This window comes from Camellia sinensis, chromosome 10, assembly GCF_055761805.1.
Source record: "Camellia sinensis isolate YWXY chromosome 10, ASM5576180v1, whole genome shotgun sequence".
NCBI lineage: Eukaryota > Viridiplantae > Streptophyta > Magnoliopsida > Ericales > Theaceae > Camellia > Camellia sinensis.
In genome coordinates this window covers 142,653,235-142,670,076 of record NC_138970.1, presented here as the reverse complement: position 1 = coordinate 142,670,076, position 16,842 = coordinate 142,653,235, and the positions used below count along the sequence as shown (strand labels likewise).

The following is a 16,842-nucleotide window of genomic DNA, read 5'->3' as shown; positions in this document are numbered from 1 at the left end:
GTTTGGTCGCTGATTATATGGGTTTTACCGACTAAAAGTAAAGCTTTTTGGTGACTAAAAAAATTTTAGTAGCCAAAAGTCTACAAATGGTGACTAGAAAGTAAGTTTAGTTGCCAAAAGTGGTCATTTTTAGCGCGAGAGAACTAAAATCCTAAGGCGGGAATTAAATTTTTTGGCGACCAAAATTTTGGTAGCTGAAAGTGCATCTTCGGCGACCCAATCCGATTTTGGTCGGCAAAAGTTAAGACTTTTAGCAACTAAAAAATAATTAGTAGCCAAAATATATAATTGACGACAAAAAAATAATTTTAGTCGCCAAAAATGGTCTTTTTTTATTTTGCTAGTAAATAGTTTATTTTACATAAATTATGTTCAATAAAATAATTATGTTTATACATATACTTTTATATTAATATGGATGTATGTATTATATAAATAATATATGTTGCATATATAATCATGTGGTACTATAGAGGTGTAGTGGAAAGAGTGTGGTGTATAAGGTTTATGGTGTGGGAGGTTGGGGGTTCGAGTCTTTGCAAGAGTGGATCAAATTGTTCTACAACGAATTATTGTCACGAATGGCACTTGATAGCATCACGAATAGTGCCTACCATGACATTAAAGTGTCACTGAAAAGTTTTAATCTTGATGGTGTAATGACACTTATAAATGTCACTAACTCTTTTTTTAATGGCGTTTGATAATGCCACAAATAATAACTACCATGATATCAACACGTCATTGAAAGTTTTTAGCCATGATGGTGTAGTGGCACTTGCAAGTATCTACCGTGACACTAGTATCTACCATGGCACGGATACAAATGACACTTGTTCAAAATGCCACAAGACTAAAAAATATCACTAAACCAATAGTTTTGTGGCACTTTTAAATGTCACTAAATTAAGAAAATGTTGTAGTGTGTATGGCCAAAGGATTTGAAAAAATCAATTTAAGCAGACAAAATGTAGTTAGGGCAGTTAGTTTGGTATCCGGCTGAACTGAAATAGTCATATATATATATATATATATTAATTTTTAGTATTTTGTTTTCAAATTTATGTCAAATTTTTTTTAAAAAAATTTTTAGTCCATTTAATGTAGTTGAATCTAAAAATGTAAAAATAATAATAATAATTTAAACTTCACTAAATACAAATATATATATATATATATATCAACAAAAAATCACTAAAAAAATTAATTTTAAAGACCTACATGCATGAGACTCTTGCTTTTGCAAAGTCTAAGGAAGATTACATGCATGCATGGTCAAGCAAAACCAGGTTCTATATTAGCCCTTAAAACCCATTAAATTGCATGGCCAAAGGATTTGTCAAAATATAAATAACAAAATATAGTTAGGGCACTCCCAGTGCACAAAATTTCCTAACTTTTACAGGTCTTAGGAGGATTAGATGTACACATCCTCACCTTCAACGGTGAAGAGCCGGTTTTTTTAGAGAGAGACTCACTAGGTGTTGTGGACGACGCATGACGATGGTGTGTGTGAAGATGGGTACTATAATGAAATTGAGGAAAATAATTAGCAACGTAGATAGATTAATTTTGTCACCCGATAAAAAGATATGAGCCATGGGATACAAGATGAGTTAGGGGAGGAGAACAAACACCTAAAGAATTCGCAAACTACTATAAAGTAGATAGATTAAAGAATATATTAAACAAAGCTTTAAATTTTTTTCTTTTGTATTAACAACATCACTTTTTTGAACTTCATCCATAGGAATGGTTACAACAACCTCATTATTAGCGACAGTGAGAGTGACTTGGTTCCACAAGCTAACTTTTCTGTTTCTTTTCCTTTCATGTGTTTGCTTCCTGTGATGTGCAGGATATTTTTGTCATTTACATGAAATTGAAGTTCATCCCTTTCAAAGCCAACTGCATTATCTTTATTTTCCCAACCATTACACTCACTACAAGAATTTTCACTTTTGGCGACTAAATTTTTAGTTGTCAAAAGTCAATTTTTAGTCGCCGAAGGACTTTAGCAACTAAATTTTTTGGTCACAAAATTAGTAGCCGAAGAGTAGTCGGGAAAGCTAATTGGCAACTAAAATTATTTTAGTCGCCAAATGTATTTATTTGCCGACTAAATATTTAGTCGCCAAAAGGTTGGACATTAAATTAAATTAGACCCTTTTGGCGACCAAACTTTTAGTCGCCTAAAGTCCCACCTTTTTAGCTACTAAAATTTTAGTCGGCAAAGAGTTCTATTTTGGCTACTAAAAATTTAGTCGCTGAAAGTCTCCATCTTTGGCTACTAAATGTTTAGTCGGTAATAATTGTACAACATCAAATGAAGGGTCATCATCCAGAACTCAAGACACTTTCAAAACCTAGATCACCAGTTTTGTCACTAAAAAAAATAAAAAAATGGCACGAATCGAAGTGTTATTAAACTAATAAATTGTTTCTGTCCAAGTCACAAGTGAACACCCCCAAAAACATAGATTTAAAGAAGAGAGACAGACAGAGAGAGGTAAACAACCACTTCTTCCTTGCCCTGTTGGCAACTAAGCACATTTTTGTTGGGTGGTAGTATATCTCAAAACTAGTATGTTGTCAGATGAGGAAGCAAAGATGGATTACCTACCACATACATGCACTCGTTGATAAGAAAATCTTCAAGTTCGCGTACGTTTGTCACATCCAACTCCTGCATCAGTATATCATAGGGAAAATCCTAGGAAAGGACCAAAAATTAGAGCCTGAGAATTTCAATTCCATAAATAATGTTGCCAATTTCGTGTTTTCTATCTACAAAAAATAAGAAATATGTTTTTTTTTAATACATGTTTTGAAAACATGTGCACCAAACATGGTTTTTGTTTTTTGTTTTTTAGTAAATAAAATAAAATAAAAACAAAAAATTAGAACCTGATAAATTCCAAAAGTAGATATATAGTATAAGAAAAACCTATGGATTGTCTACCACCATATTAGGAAATAGTTATATAACCATAAAATGAACAACATAAAAAAATAAAAAATAAAAACAAAAAACAAATGCTCTACAAACTATAAAGAAACAGAGATGTTAGAGAAAATATGACCACACAACAAGAAAATCAAAACAAAATGATCATGTATATTTGTAGTTTGTATTGGTAGGGCAATATATACTACATTCTAATAATATACATTGTATGGAACTCATAGAAAGAAATCTTGAAATACTAATCTTTTACTTTGTATATGCCATATACAAACTTGACCAATAAATTCTATCAATCAGTTAATGAATTTAACATTTCATTCAACTCCAAAGAGGACTAACAATTTAACATCTCTACAAAGTCCAACACAGTACAGAGAAACAAAAGAATGAGCATCTTTCTCTAACAATGAGATGAGTCACCCTTGTGAAAATGCATGCTACAGATTTTGATTGGCTATGCCAGGCCACAAGCTAATCAAATTGGTTTTGCCAGCAAAGTGATGATTACATTGCAAATAGAAACCCAAGCACTGAAAAATAAGCACCATGTAGTTTTGAAAACGGCAAATTTTAGTAGTCCTTCCCTTAACTCAAACATTGAAGTTACCAAGATTACTCATCAAACAAGTGAATCAATTTATTTGAAACAATTAACCATCAATTTAAGTCAACAAACAAGTTAAAAACTTTTGAAAGTTTAAAAATAAATACCTTGTCTGTCTCGGCCAGTGTTAGCACAGTAAGTTGCTTTAGCTTGAGGGTTTGATCAGGAACCAACTGCGAAAGACAACCAGCGTTACCTAAAAAATATTCCATATCAAATTTCAGTCACAGTATTTCAAGTACCCAATCCATGAAACCACTTTTGAGAGAGAAGAATCTATTAATAAATCAAACTGCTTCTGTTTCTGCCTTTAAGTCTCTAGTTTTAACTTTGTAAATGCCTATTCATATACATTATAAAAAAGTGACAAAACCTTTCTTTCCATGGACCTCAGGTTGCATGAACAACCCTTTTGTGCTTCAACATTGACCACCTTTGGAAACAATAATGGGACAAAGACACGCTTAAGTAGATGGAGTTAATTTCAAAACTCTTGAAATTGAAATTGAGATTGATTTTCCCATAGGTTTGTTTTATTTGTTTTTTTTTTTTTTTTCCTTTCTTTCTTCCTTGTGTGGAATATCATCACCCCATGTGAGGGGTGATCCTCCATGTGCTGCAAGAGTGCAAAGCCAACAAAGGTGAGTTGGCCATGTGAAGCCAGCACACAAGAGAGCTGGCCATATGCAAGGCCAGCCTCTCCATCTCCCTCTGTTAGTGTATAAATGGAGGTTGTGGGGAGGGTTTGAGAGAGTGAGAAAACAGAGCAAGCCACAGAGTGAAATATGTAAGGCGGAGAGACCGTCTCCCTCGGTGTGAGCGAGGGAGACGGGAGAGTGGGTGAGTGAGGAGAGTGTGAGCTCCTCCTCTATTGTAATCTTTCTGTAATATTTCCATTGTTATAGTGATAACCGGCTACTCTCCCGTGGACGTAGGCATTGAGGCCGAACCACGTTAAATATTGTGTCTCCTTGAGTGTGGGTGTGTTTTTCTGCATGGAATAATTTCTATAAGGTCTTGGGCGGGATCCCAGATCCCAACAATTGGTATCAGAGCCTCGTTGGAGGCGTTTCGGAACAAAAACAGCGTGTTGTTTGAAACTGCCCAGAAATAAAGTTGCTCGAAATCAGGTTTTGAGCATACCAGGAGCAAGGGCTCGAGAAGAGGAGTCCAACCATATAAAGCAGACACCCAGAGGAGGTTCCACGTGCCCTCACGCGCCACCTGAAGAAGGCGCGTGAGGCCCAGTCTCTGCACGCGCTGCCACGTGCCGTGAAGTCGGTCGGCGTGTCGGCCCAGTCTCACGCACGCGCCCCACGTGCGACGCAAGGAGGACGACGACTGAGGGAACAGCGCGTGCGATACACGCGCCATCAACACGCGCGCCACGTCAGCAGCAACGTGTCATCATCACCGCCACGTGTCATCCACGTGGCAGCCCCGTCAGCAGCAGCGTCAGCAGCCAGGTCATCGACGCGTGGCAGCCATGTCAGCGCCACGTCAGCACGGTTGTGCCACGTCATCTGCCACGTCATCATCCAGAGGAAGGATCCAGTGCAACGCGGCAAGGGTGTAGCCGCAGATCTGAGGCGTACAAAATGTTTTGGCTAGATCGAAGCCATTGGGAGTCCGGTTTTGGTGATCCAATAGTGGTTTCCGACTATTTGGAGTATTCCGGACACATCCGTACGGTCAGATTTTGGATACGGAGTTTCTGTAAAAAGAAGGCAGATTAAAGTGGCAGACGGCGTCAGGGGTAGCGGACGGAATATTCTGTTGGTACAACGGAATATTCCCTGAACTTCTGAAAATTATAATTTGGCCCAGAATTTTCAGAAAATTGTGGTGTGGCCCAGTTTTCGGGGATAGTTTTCAGTGAGGTCCCCGAAAATGCAGCAAAGGTTGGTTCTAGCTAAACGGACCGCTTCGGACGCAACCGCGAGGTCAGAATAGTGAAATTCTGAACGGTTTGGAAAGATTGTCAAAACATGGGTGTTTGTCATCTTCAATACTCGAAGGAAGGTTGCTGGATATTGTGGAACGCTGCGGATTCACTGAAGAGGTTAGAATGGGCAGATTCTGACCAGATTGGACAACCAGATACAGATTGAGATAGATCATTGAAGACTAGAGGAGATCAGGCTTGATCAAATGGCAAATCAAGGGAGATTAGGATTGGTCAGGGGTGATCAGAGGATTGCAAAGATGATTATCTCCGAAGTTCGTTGGAGGATCTGGTTCAATCAAAAGAGAAGACCATTCATCGACGGATAGATGATTTGGCAACCAGTTCAGGCTCAGGGAAATGTTGTGGCTGTTGGAGCTACTGTATACGAGTAAGTACTGGTGGTACGTGAACGTGTAGAACAATAGTTGCAGAGGAGCATACTAAGCGCAGAAGCACAAATATGGACGTGCAGCAGTGCAAGGGTACGGTAGAGTATCGTACAGAGGCGCAAGTGGAGTATGCAGCAACGGGTTGTTGACAGTTCACAGGAACTTCCAGACAGAGAAGTTGAGACAGGTAAAACGCAAGAGTGCGTGCCAAGGAGTGGCAAGTCTTATTTCTCTATGGTGGTTTCTTTAGTTCCATGGCAGCAGATGATAGAGTTGATGCAGATCACTCAAGCAAGCTTGACGCAGGGAGACCAGATGCCATGGGTGCGAGCACTATGCACGGAGTTACATAGTGGTAACTTGTACAGACCGGTGAAAGTTGTCTTGGCAGAAGAGCTAACTGTCAAACATCAGTACGGACGTACAAGTAAGACAGAACCGAACATCAGGGATTGCAGCACAGACAACAAGCGTTTGTGGAAACGCTAGGAGGTTGTTCAGAAGTGCAAAGGCTGAAAGTTCAGAAATAAGCTCCGAGCAAGGAAAATTGAAGATGTAGGATTCCCTCCTCCTCTTATATCTCTGGTGTATTATCTCTAGCTTCAGGGAGTGCAAGTATCTCAGTGAGGAGATGCAGACTATGCTGAAAACATCCGAGACAGGAAGCGTGGAAGAGATCTGTAGGAGATAGGAGCAACGGTTCTCTTCAAATCAGAGAGTGGTGTGAGTTGAGTTGAGGATGTAGGATTCCCTCCTCCTCTTGTATCTCTGGTGTATTATCTCTAGCTTTCAAGGGATGCAGCGTCTCAGTGAGGAGATGCAAACTATGTTGAATTTGGGCGTGACAAGATTAGCAGCAATGTGTGTTGTAGATCACCTCACATGGGTTGAGGGGGTGATTTGTGGAATATCATCACCCCATGTGAGGGGTGATCCTCCATGTGCTGCAAGAGTGCAAAGCCAACAAAGGTGAGTTGGCCATGTGAAGCCAGCACACAAGAGAGCTGGCCATATGCAAGGCCAGCCTCTCCATCTCCCTCTGTTAGTGTATAAATGGAGGTTGTGGGGAGGGTTTGAGAGAGTGAGAAAACAGAGCAAGCCACCGAGTGAAATATGTAAGGCGGAGAGACCGTCTCCCTCGGTGTGAGCGAGGGAGACGGGAGAGTGGGTGAGTGAGGAGAGTGTGAGCTCCTCCTCTATTGTAATCTTTTTGTAATATTTCCATTGTTATAGTGATAACCGGCTACTCTCCCGTGGACGTAGGCATTGAGGCCGAACCACGTTAAATATTGTGTCTCCTTGAGTGTGGGTGTGTTTTTCTGCATGGAATAATTTCTATAAGGTCTTGGGCGGGATCCCAGATCCCAACACCTTGCATATGCTTGTGTACACTAACAAAGAAAGAAAAAGAAATGTTAGATAGGGTAAACAGGGGTAATGTAGGGCAATAATGCTAATCCTTGATTTTTTTGGCCATATCAGGTGTTTCTTTGAAAGTGTGTAATAATAATAATAACAACAAACCCATTTCAGAAATGAGCAGTAAATGCACAATCCCATTTCAGAACTCTGGTTTAGGTCCTAAGTTAATTCCTCTACAATGAAAAAATCACTGCTGAGATTACATTCTTAACTCTGGTTTGGGGGACAGTCATCATATGGACAAATCCATTTAAAAAATGAGCAGTAAATGCACCTGAATCAAGCATATAAACCAAGACAATGATGTATTGAAATGGGTTCGACTAAGAGCGACATTGAGAGAATAAATCAACTAAATCAAGCATATAAACCAACTGACTCGAGTATAAATTAAGCATATAAAATCCTAAAGCCACAATCAGAAAAGGGAGAAATAGATGGAGAGAGAGAGAGAGAGCGAGAAAGAGAGAGACAGGGAGACTGTGAGTGAGAGAGAGATAACAGACAGTCACACCAACAGCGAGAGAGCGAGCGAAGGAGAGAGAGATAGACAGACAAACACACCAAGATCGAGAGAGCGAGTGAGGGAGGGAGAGAGAGAGAGAGAGAGAGAGAGAGAGAGAGAGAGAGAGAGAGAACCTGAGATCTGTGGTTGTGCCGATGGTGCTTTGCGGTGTTGGTGATGGTCGTGCCCGTGGCAATGTCTTCTGTACGGTGGGCTGCGGTGAGGTGTTTGTCTCTTCAGTTTGGTGTCTGATTCTGAGGTTTGAATGTTGTTGTGTGTAACAGAGAAAGGGGCAGACAACATTAAAAGACTCCCCGCGCGTGCCCTAAATTTTTTGAAGATTTAGCAAATGAAAGAAATTTTTGTTGGCAAAAGTGTTATTACGGGCGACTACCCTGTTTGGCAGCCATAGGAAAAGAAATAGCGACTATTTGGCAACTAAATCTCCATTTGGTCGGAAAAAATTTGTATTTTCCCACTAAATTTTTTAGTCGCTAAAGATTAACCAAAAAAATATACCTATTTTTGGCTACTACCATTTATTTTGTAGGCAAAAATTCATATATAAAGACTAAAAAAAAAAACTAGTAGCCTAAAATTGAGACTAACGGCGACTAATAAATTTTTTAGTCGCTAAAAGGATCACTTTTGCCGGCAAAAAGGTAATTTAGTCGCCAATAAATAATATTTCCCTACTAAAAAATTTTAGTAGCTAAAAACTGTACCAACGCCAACTAAGACATATTTTAGTCGCCCAAAGTCAATTTTTTGGCGACTAAATTTTGTTTAGTCGCCAAAAGTGGTCGCCAAATGTGTAAATTCTTGTAGTGGCTCCACTCAAAATTCATTTTGGAAATGGGATATTTGGTATTTTTGATGAGAAGAGAAAGATCTACTATTCAAGTTTTTATAGGGACTCTCTTATTTATAGCATTAGAAAAAAAAAAAAAATCCATCTCATTTATGTTGGATATATGTCACTAATTTGTTGGGTATTTTACATTTAAAGCGGGTTTAGAAGATTTTATTCTAATTTGGGAAATAAATAAATGTAGATATTTATTTTCCATATAAAATTCAACAATTAATATGACAAATATAATACCTCATAATCCCTTATTATGAAAATTAAATTCCATTTCAAAATCTTTTCCCCACAGGATATATTTTTTATTTCTACTTGCTTGAATATCATCTCCTAAGATCCTTGAAGAAGGTGGTGCATTATTCAGGTTGTCTCCTACATGAGACCTTTACTTTTCTTTTATTTTTGTGTAAGTGAAATTCTTAAATGTTTTAAGATAAATTATAACAGCAGTCATTATACTTTGATTTTTGTGTCATTTTAATTCCTATAATTTCTATTAAATTTATCAATTTGTTGTAGAAAATATGCATACAAGTGTCATGTGTCATACATTTGAGGGTAAAATTATAAACTTACTCAACTTAGTAAGTTAATTTCAACTAATTTAGTGATAATTTTCTTTAAAAAAACACTAAAGATATTATTAATTAGACAAAATTGACACTAACTTTAAAATTAAGGGTCAAAATTGAGTCAAATAAAAAGTGTAGGGATCAAAAAGACACAGGAAATAAAATATAGGGACCACTGACATAATTTGCCAATGATTTAATGAATCGAAATTGTGGCCACATGTGAAATGGTTTAGGCTTGAAAAACCAAAACATTACCTAAAACATTTGGAACTTGAACATAAAAAAAGGCAATTTGTTGCTAGAGAGCCAATACAAACCGGTTGGCTGAGGGAGCTATTCTGGAGCCGATACAGAGGCTAATCTATCCCTAGAGAGTTGAAATGGCTCCTAGGTCATTTTATTCAAATTTTTATCACTTCAATATTTTATTTTCAAAATAAAACACTAAGGCTTATCTAGTAATCCAATGGGTGAACTTGATGATTTTATCATTTATTATACTCCTACAATTCAATTCTCTTCAACACATCTTCTCTTGCATAAATTTAATCACTACTACACAAACACCATGCCATCTCCACCCCGAGCGATTGTCCACCCTTTCCTCACTATACTTTTTTTTTTTTTGATACATTGGAAAGGGACACCCTTTCTTCACTATACAAAACCATTCTCCTCCTTGTTCTAGATGATACAAAGTCACAAAAAAAATAAAAATAAAAATAAAAAAAATAATTAATTCATAAAGGATTGGACCAACCTAAGGGCCTCTAAGGTGTTTTGATCAATGGCACGCGTGTGCACAATGAGTGTGTTAGTATTTATATGACCCTCAGTGATTGTGTGGGGAAAGAGTAATTAATCCCTTATCAATTCGAGGTGCACAATGAAGACTCAATAGCAATGTGAGCTTGTGAACTAGGTTGGAGCCGTATGTTAGCACGTGGTTGGGCCGGTAATGGAGTTGTGGTCAAGTTGTATCCAAGGATGGTCTATCGAGTGGAAAAGGTTAGGTTCCAACTTATTAGGATGAATTAATGAATGCATTAAAGATTTAGATTTTATTCCAACTTAAAGTGTCTATCATGATATAGGTCCCGTTTGGTAGAGCTGTGAGAAAGTGATTATAAATTATAGTTTAACAGAATATAGCTTATAACTGTAAACATAAGTTGTTAACCTCACTGCTGGAAAATTCACTTTTAGCGGCGTTTAAAAAACGCCGCTAAAAGTATTAAAAACGTCGTTAATTTTTTTTGTGGCGTTTAGTACCAAACGTCGAGGACGCGGCCGTCGCTATAACTTTATGGCGTTTAAAAAGCGTCGTTATATTAGTATAGGCGGCGTTTTCAAAAACGCCGCCAAATGTCCTACCCTAACTGTACTGTGACGTCACTCTGACATTTAGCGACGTTTTTGAAAACGCCGTCATAGACATTTATTCATTTTAAAATCTAGCCGTTGGGATGGGATATAGTGACGTTTTTTAAACGCCACCATAGCCTTTTTTTTAATTTTTAGATTGTGTTAATTTTATATGGTTGAACAAAAAAAAAACCTGGCAAACAATTATTAAGAACTAATAATTATTGTTTATTAAAATAATAAATAAACTAAGCTTGAAAACAAAATTAAAAATAAAAAACAACAATTCCTACCAAACTGCTTAGTATTGATCAAAATCTCCAAATACATCACACCAAACTCCTTATACTAAGTACAAAGATCAAACCCACCTATCACATATCACCCTCTAAATCAAATTCATTGATAGAAAACTCCCAAAAGCAAAAACAATTAAAATCAAACAATGTTTTCTACAACATTTAATTGAGTTCTACAACAATAATGTTTGAAGAAAGATAAAAAGCAGAGTGAACAAAGAACTGAGGCGGTACAATAAGAGACAGTACCATTTTAAGCTCTTCATCAGTGTTAGTTGAGACCAGTCTTTGCTGCTTTCCCAGTAAGAGATTGGCCGCCTTCTTAGGAGTAGTATTATTATTGTTTTTGATGGGTTTTGATAAGTCCAAGAACAACCCAAAAATGAAACCAATGACTAGACCTGGAATGAAATTCTCTGGCTTGAAACTCACTGCAAACCATTCTCTTTCCTGTTTTGGCCTCTTAAATCTAGCAGTTCTCCAGAATCCGGGCAACATTGGATGATCTCTTGGATTATGTTGGTATGGCCTCTGTATGCCGCGACATGAAGTGGTGACAGCCCATCTTGATCGGACATGTATACTATGTCGGTGTGAAGTTGAAGTAATCTTTGAACTGTCCTGTGGTCTCCCATAGATGCTGCGTAGTAGAGTGGAGTTCTACCATGATGATCAGCTTCTTTTATTAGTTCTGGCTTCGCTCTAACAAGGGCTTCCATGGCATCTAAATAACATATAAAATGAAACGGTAAAATGTGGGTTTATTTATGAAATCATATAGTTACGATTATCAAATTGATTTGATATTTTTGATAAACAATCAACATATACCTCAAAGACCAATTAAATGTATCATCAAAATAGGCTCTATAGTAGGCCCACAACTAAAAACTGGATGGTCCAGTCATTTACTGGAGGCAAGCTGCATTCTTGTTTGTTTTTATAATAAATGCATAAAAAAAATAAATGAGAGAAGTATAAAATTACCAAAATTCCCCTCTACGATGGTAGCATGCAAAGCTGTTTGGCCATCTGACCCGCCATAAGCCGAATAACAAGCTGCCATCAGTATGCGCTTCACAATTTCCAGCATTCCATCTCTAGCAGCCAGATACAATGGGGATTCACCCGTGTTGTTCTCGAAACAGGCCAGCTCAGGATCAACCTTTATCAAAAACTCAGCCACTCTGAGATTATGGTTCCTCACAGCCTCATGCAAAACTGTGTTGCCCCACTTATTTCTCATCCTCAGAATCTCAGTCTCTCTGTTTCCTCTGTTTTCGATGTCTCCATAAGACAAAGATAACAGCTCGTTGACTAGAAAACTAACAATGGAGATGCGGCCAGCTCTCGCAGCGACATGTAGAGGTGTGTCTCCGTCCAAGTTCGGCTGAGCAAGGAGGAACTGCTGCCGATTGTAAATCTCAGCAACAATGTTTTTGTGTCCAAACTGTGTGGCGATATGAAGTGGTGTGTTTTCATGAGGTGTTAGTTTTAGAAGTAGGCTTGGATTTTCATTGAGGAGTTGTTTGAAGTGAAGAATGTCTTCTGGATTTTCATTAACTGCATATTCTGTTTCAGCCTCTGTAAGCTCCACAGGTGCCGAAGACTGGTACAGGAAACAAAAATTTATATGAAAAAAAAACCTGAATCAGCAGATTATCAACAATAGTCAAAATCAGTATATATAATGGAAGGAGTGTCTGGTAAAAAACCTTGAAAAGCTTCCCAAAGCTCGAGAACTCTGGGATAGAGGAAAGAAGCTTTTCATAAGCATCAACAGTGGACGTGGGAGCAGTTGGAGCAGCACCTAAACCAGTTGGCTTTTTACCAGGGGCCTTTTTACCAGGGGCTTTTTACCAGGAGCAGTTGGGCCTTCTTCTATCACGAACCTGCAAACAAATGGTTAACCATTCCTCTTCTCAGAATAAAGAAAACATAGTGAATTATGAGATATCGCAAAATTCACAAAGGTGAAGTAGCCCATTTTCTTTGGCATCTGGGATGTCTCTTATAAGGATAACAATTGAATCAACAATTGCTTTCTTGTAATCAAAACCGCCCTCTTCAAACTACTCACCTGTTGTCTTATAGATTGTCAAACTATCACTTTGTAGAACACAAAGTGATGCCTCAGACATATCACCCATATGACACCAGCATGCCTATAATTTGAATTAAAATATTTGTGAAAATGATTGAACTTGGTAAAATCAAACAATGATTTAAAAGCAAGTATAACATATAAGATAGACAAATTGATGAGGATAATTAAGCAAGTTTTTTTAACAGAGACATGCTGTATAATTACATTCTACGACAAATACATCCAATTCAAGTCACAGACCTCTGCATCTTTGAAAGACAAGCACTGCTGCACCCCAGCCCCAGACTTGACTAGAATTAAATCACCCATAAGATCGTGAAGAGATAAACTCACAAAAGTAATCACACATCTCACTCTTCCATACAAAAACCAAACTGTTTGGTGTCTTCAAAACTGAAATAACCAAACTCCCAAAAGCAATTTTGTTTGCAGCAATAACATAACAGTCATTCCATTCGGTATTACAACTTTTTCTCCTGTTAATTTGGAAGCTTAACTGAACAAGAAGAGGAAAGGACTGGAAAAATGACTCCACACACTTGACGTAAAGTACAAAGAGATGTAGATGTTAGAAAGGGAAAAGATTAACCCAGACAGCTAATAATTACACTGTCACAGTTCTGTAATGTAGCCAAAACTTTTATATGAGATTAAAAAAATCTATAAAGAAGCAAAAATGTCAGGGTATGCCATCATCTACGAAGTGTTATTATGAATGGAAAAGAGGTAAGAAACTTTAGTTTACTTAGAAGTACCATAATCACTGAGGAGGGCAAGGTGAATCTCTTATACACTCGTGAACCTGTACTCCATATTATCCTGTGGCAAAGTTAAAAATTGAATTAATAACAAATCCAGAAATATAATGAACTATTTGATTCAAACTTGAAAGTAAAGTAAATTGTTTATATATTATATTAAATAAAATAAAAAAATTTAAAAAAAGGATCCATAGAACTCAAAGTTAGTCAGCCTCTGGAGGAGCTGCTTGAAATGGGTTGCCAATGATTCTGCACGAGTTTGCCTTCTGGTGAATATGATAAATAGTTATGGGACTAATACAAAATAAGATTTTAGAATATACTGTTAATTTGAAAAGTGTTTGACAACTTATTCTTCGTAACGTGTATCTAAGCAAAAGAATAAATTGTTCTTCTTAAGGTTTGAAGAGGATTAAATCCCAAACCCTCCCAATGATTGTCTAACGGACATTTTGGAAATTTTCATTAGCCACCCGCTTAGATTAGGTGATTTGGAAAGAAAAGAAAATAAATAGAAATCTCTTGCCCCTAATTACCTGTTTGGATAATTAAAAGATGAGAGAAATGGTGTGAAATGCTTTTCTTTTAAAACCCAATTTTTGAATCTCTCCAAAAGTAGAAAGATTTGAAGAGCAAAGAAACCAGCTAATGTTGAATTTTCATAGCATAGTGGTGATCAAACTAGTATATAATCCCAGATATGTGTGTACATAAAACGCAGATTCATAGGCCCTTGCTTTAAACATGTGAATCCAAACTTACTTTCATTCAGGATGCACGGCTATAGGTTAATCTTGTCCAATTGTAGTTTCAATAAGATTTCTAGTTCTATCACCACTGATACCATCACCATCACACTACCACTTCCACTAGAATGCCATCAAGACTACTTTCAGACCACCACAATGCTAGGCAGACACAATAACTGTTTTTCTTCAGCTGGTTGTTTGAAAAACTGATATTTTGTAAAAAAACAAAAAAAAATTTAAAAAATTAACATTTATATCATTTAATGGTGCCAAAAGCATAAAAATCTCGAGCATCACCATCCATAACAAAGCAATGTATAAACTGGAAAAGGGTTCAAAACTAACCAGTTACCATGGATTTAGAGAAGAAGTTTTTGCATTTTGAAAACGTTATGGAAGAGAAGTCTACCTGTTTGAGTCCAATAATGTTGTCACCCCCCATTATTTTATCCCAATCAAACCTCTCAGCAATACCATTGAGCAACTCTGCAATTTGTTCATAGTTCATTGGCCGTAAAGTTCCAAACTCAAAGCCAAATACCTCCTAAATTCATTTTATTTTAAAATTTTCTGGAATTAAGAGGAAAGTCCATAAAATGATCTACTGATCAGCAATGAGATGGTTGAAATGAATAATTATGTACAACTAATCTTATAACTATGTCTCAATCATCAATTCACTGAATATAAAAAATTAAATGCATGGAATGGACTAGTGATGAGCCAAACACATGATTTGTTTCAGCTTAGAACTATTAAGAAAAAAAGCAGTCATGTAAATTGTAACAGTGATTTCCCTAGGAGATAATAAACAAAACATCAAAGTATCTCCAAGTAAAATACACCACAAGAGATGCCACTTGAATCTAAGTACCAATAAAAGCTAGAAGTTGAACCTCCATTTCTCCTCAGAGATGAACGGTCTGTATTCGAAAACCAAAGTCTTACACTGCCCAAAGAATTGAAATAACATAATCAAAAAAAGAGAGGAGCATAAATTGGAGTCACAAAATGGATTGTTCATCTTACTTAAGCTACTAAAATGTTTCTAACCTTTTTGACATAGTTCTCTACAGCCAAGATCACATTCTAAGATATGGTCTTTTCTGGTATTGGTGAGGGTGGATTTGGGTTTTCTCTCAAGCAATTCATATTAATCAACTGATGCTCTATGCTACCTAACGTAAAATCCTATTGCTAAATAGACAGGTATTCATATCAAAATAAGGCAATGATTCTCCAAATTATGTGATGTTGTTCACAAGATCACAAAATTGCTTGGAGAGCATATGACTTATTGAGCTTTTTAGGCCTTGGTTTTATTATTATAAATCAAGCAAAAATAATGATATGAAACCTTATATGAAGAACCTGTATAGTAATTATTCGGAATTGAAAGCATTGGCTGTCGTTGTCATATAATCTGCTAATTAAGGTGCTTCTCTCGTTGGAGAAGCTTGGTACAGTGATAAGTGTGATATTGTTGTGTTATGTCCTTCACATTATGAATCGAGAGTGGCGTTGAACCGGATAGAGAGTGTATCTGGATAGACATTATTTTTTAGTGTTTTGTGTTTATTTCTAAATTTTGTTTATGTGTTCGTAGCAAAACTGTTAAATTATTGGTATTTTTTTGAATTGACAGGTATTAGAGGTGATGTTTGAAAGGGAAATGGATAGAGAAAAGTGGAAAATGCCAAAGGAAAATTCAACATGCTAATTTAGGGTAATTCAACATTCAATATGATGAATACAAAATCACAATCCATTCCAAGATATAATGAACTGTTCTATATTTTAGAATTCAAAATAATAATAATAATAATGTAACCAGATATTCTACCTAAATATCTAAGCTACACTGATTGATCAATCCAAACTGATGCTAATTTAGGGTAATAAAAAAACAGAGATTAAAATTCAACATGCTAGGAAAATTCAACATGCTAATTTAGGGAAAAAAAACAAGCGAATCTGAAGCGATGGTGCTCACCTTGGTAGATGATGGTGCTCACTTTCCTCGCTGAACGAATCTGAGATTGAATCACCGAGCTTTGAAATCGAGAGAACTTCGAAATCGCCGAACGAATCTGAGATTGAATCACCGAACGAATCTGAGAGAACTTCGAAATCACCGAACGAATCTGAGAGAACTTTGAAATCGCCGAACGAATCTGAGAGAACTTCGAAATCGCCGAACGAATCTGAGCTTTGAAATCGAGAGAACTTCGGGTTCGATGGAGAGGGTTGAGAGAGAGATCTGAATCAGGTTTTGTTCAGAT

General features: G+C 37.0%; 1 protein-coding gene and 1 long non-coding RNA gene across 2 annotated transcripts; both read right to left on the bottom strand.

The window, feature by feature from the left end:
- Positions 1-10,872: 10,872 nt before the first annotated feature.
- LOC145801346 (uncharacterized) lies at positions 10,873-12,487 on the bottom strand. The gene is made up of 2 exons (XM_082892467.1): positions 11,931-12,487; positions 10,873-11,667 (listed from the first exon to the last, which is right to left on the bottom strand). The coding sequence occupies exons 1-2, from the start codon at positions 12,187-12,189 to the stop codon at positions 11,372-11,374; spliced, it is 555 nt and encodes a 184-aa protein (XP_082748593.1). The 5' UTR covers positions 12,190-12,487; the 3' UTR covers positions 10,873-11,371.
- A 13-nt stretch (positions 12,488-12,500) lies between these two features.
- LOC145801345 (uncharacterized) lies at positions 12,501-14,567 on the bottom strand. Its single transcript, XR_014342691.1, has 4 exons — positions 13,806-14,567; positions 13,024-13,108; positions 12,659-12,835; positions 12,501-12,552 (listed from the first exon to the last, which is right to left on the bottom strand). It is a non-coding gene; the product is annotated as an uncharacterized LOC145801345 (long non-coding RNA).
- Between the last annotated feature and the right edge of the window lie 2,275 nt (positions 14,568-16,842).

Bases quoted from the DNA above. Each gene is read 5' to 3' on its own strand.
- LOC145801346 (XM_082892467.1), bottom strand. From the start codon at position 12,189: ATGAGAAATAAGTGGGGCAACACAGTTTTGCATGAGGCTGTGAGGAAC. The intron at 11,668-11,930 runs GTAATTTTATAC...TATGTTATTTAG, and splicing joins CATCGTAGAGGGGAATTTTG to ATGCCATGGAAGCCCTTGTT.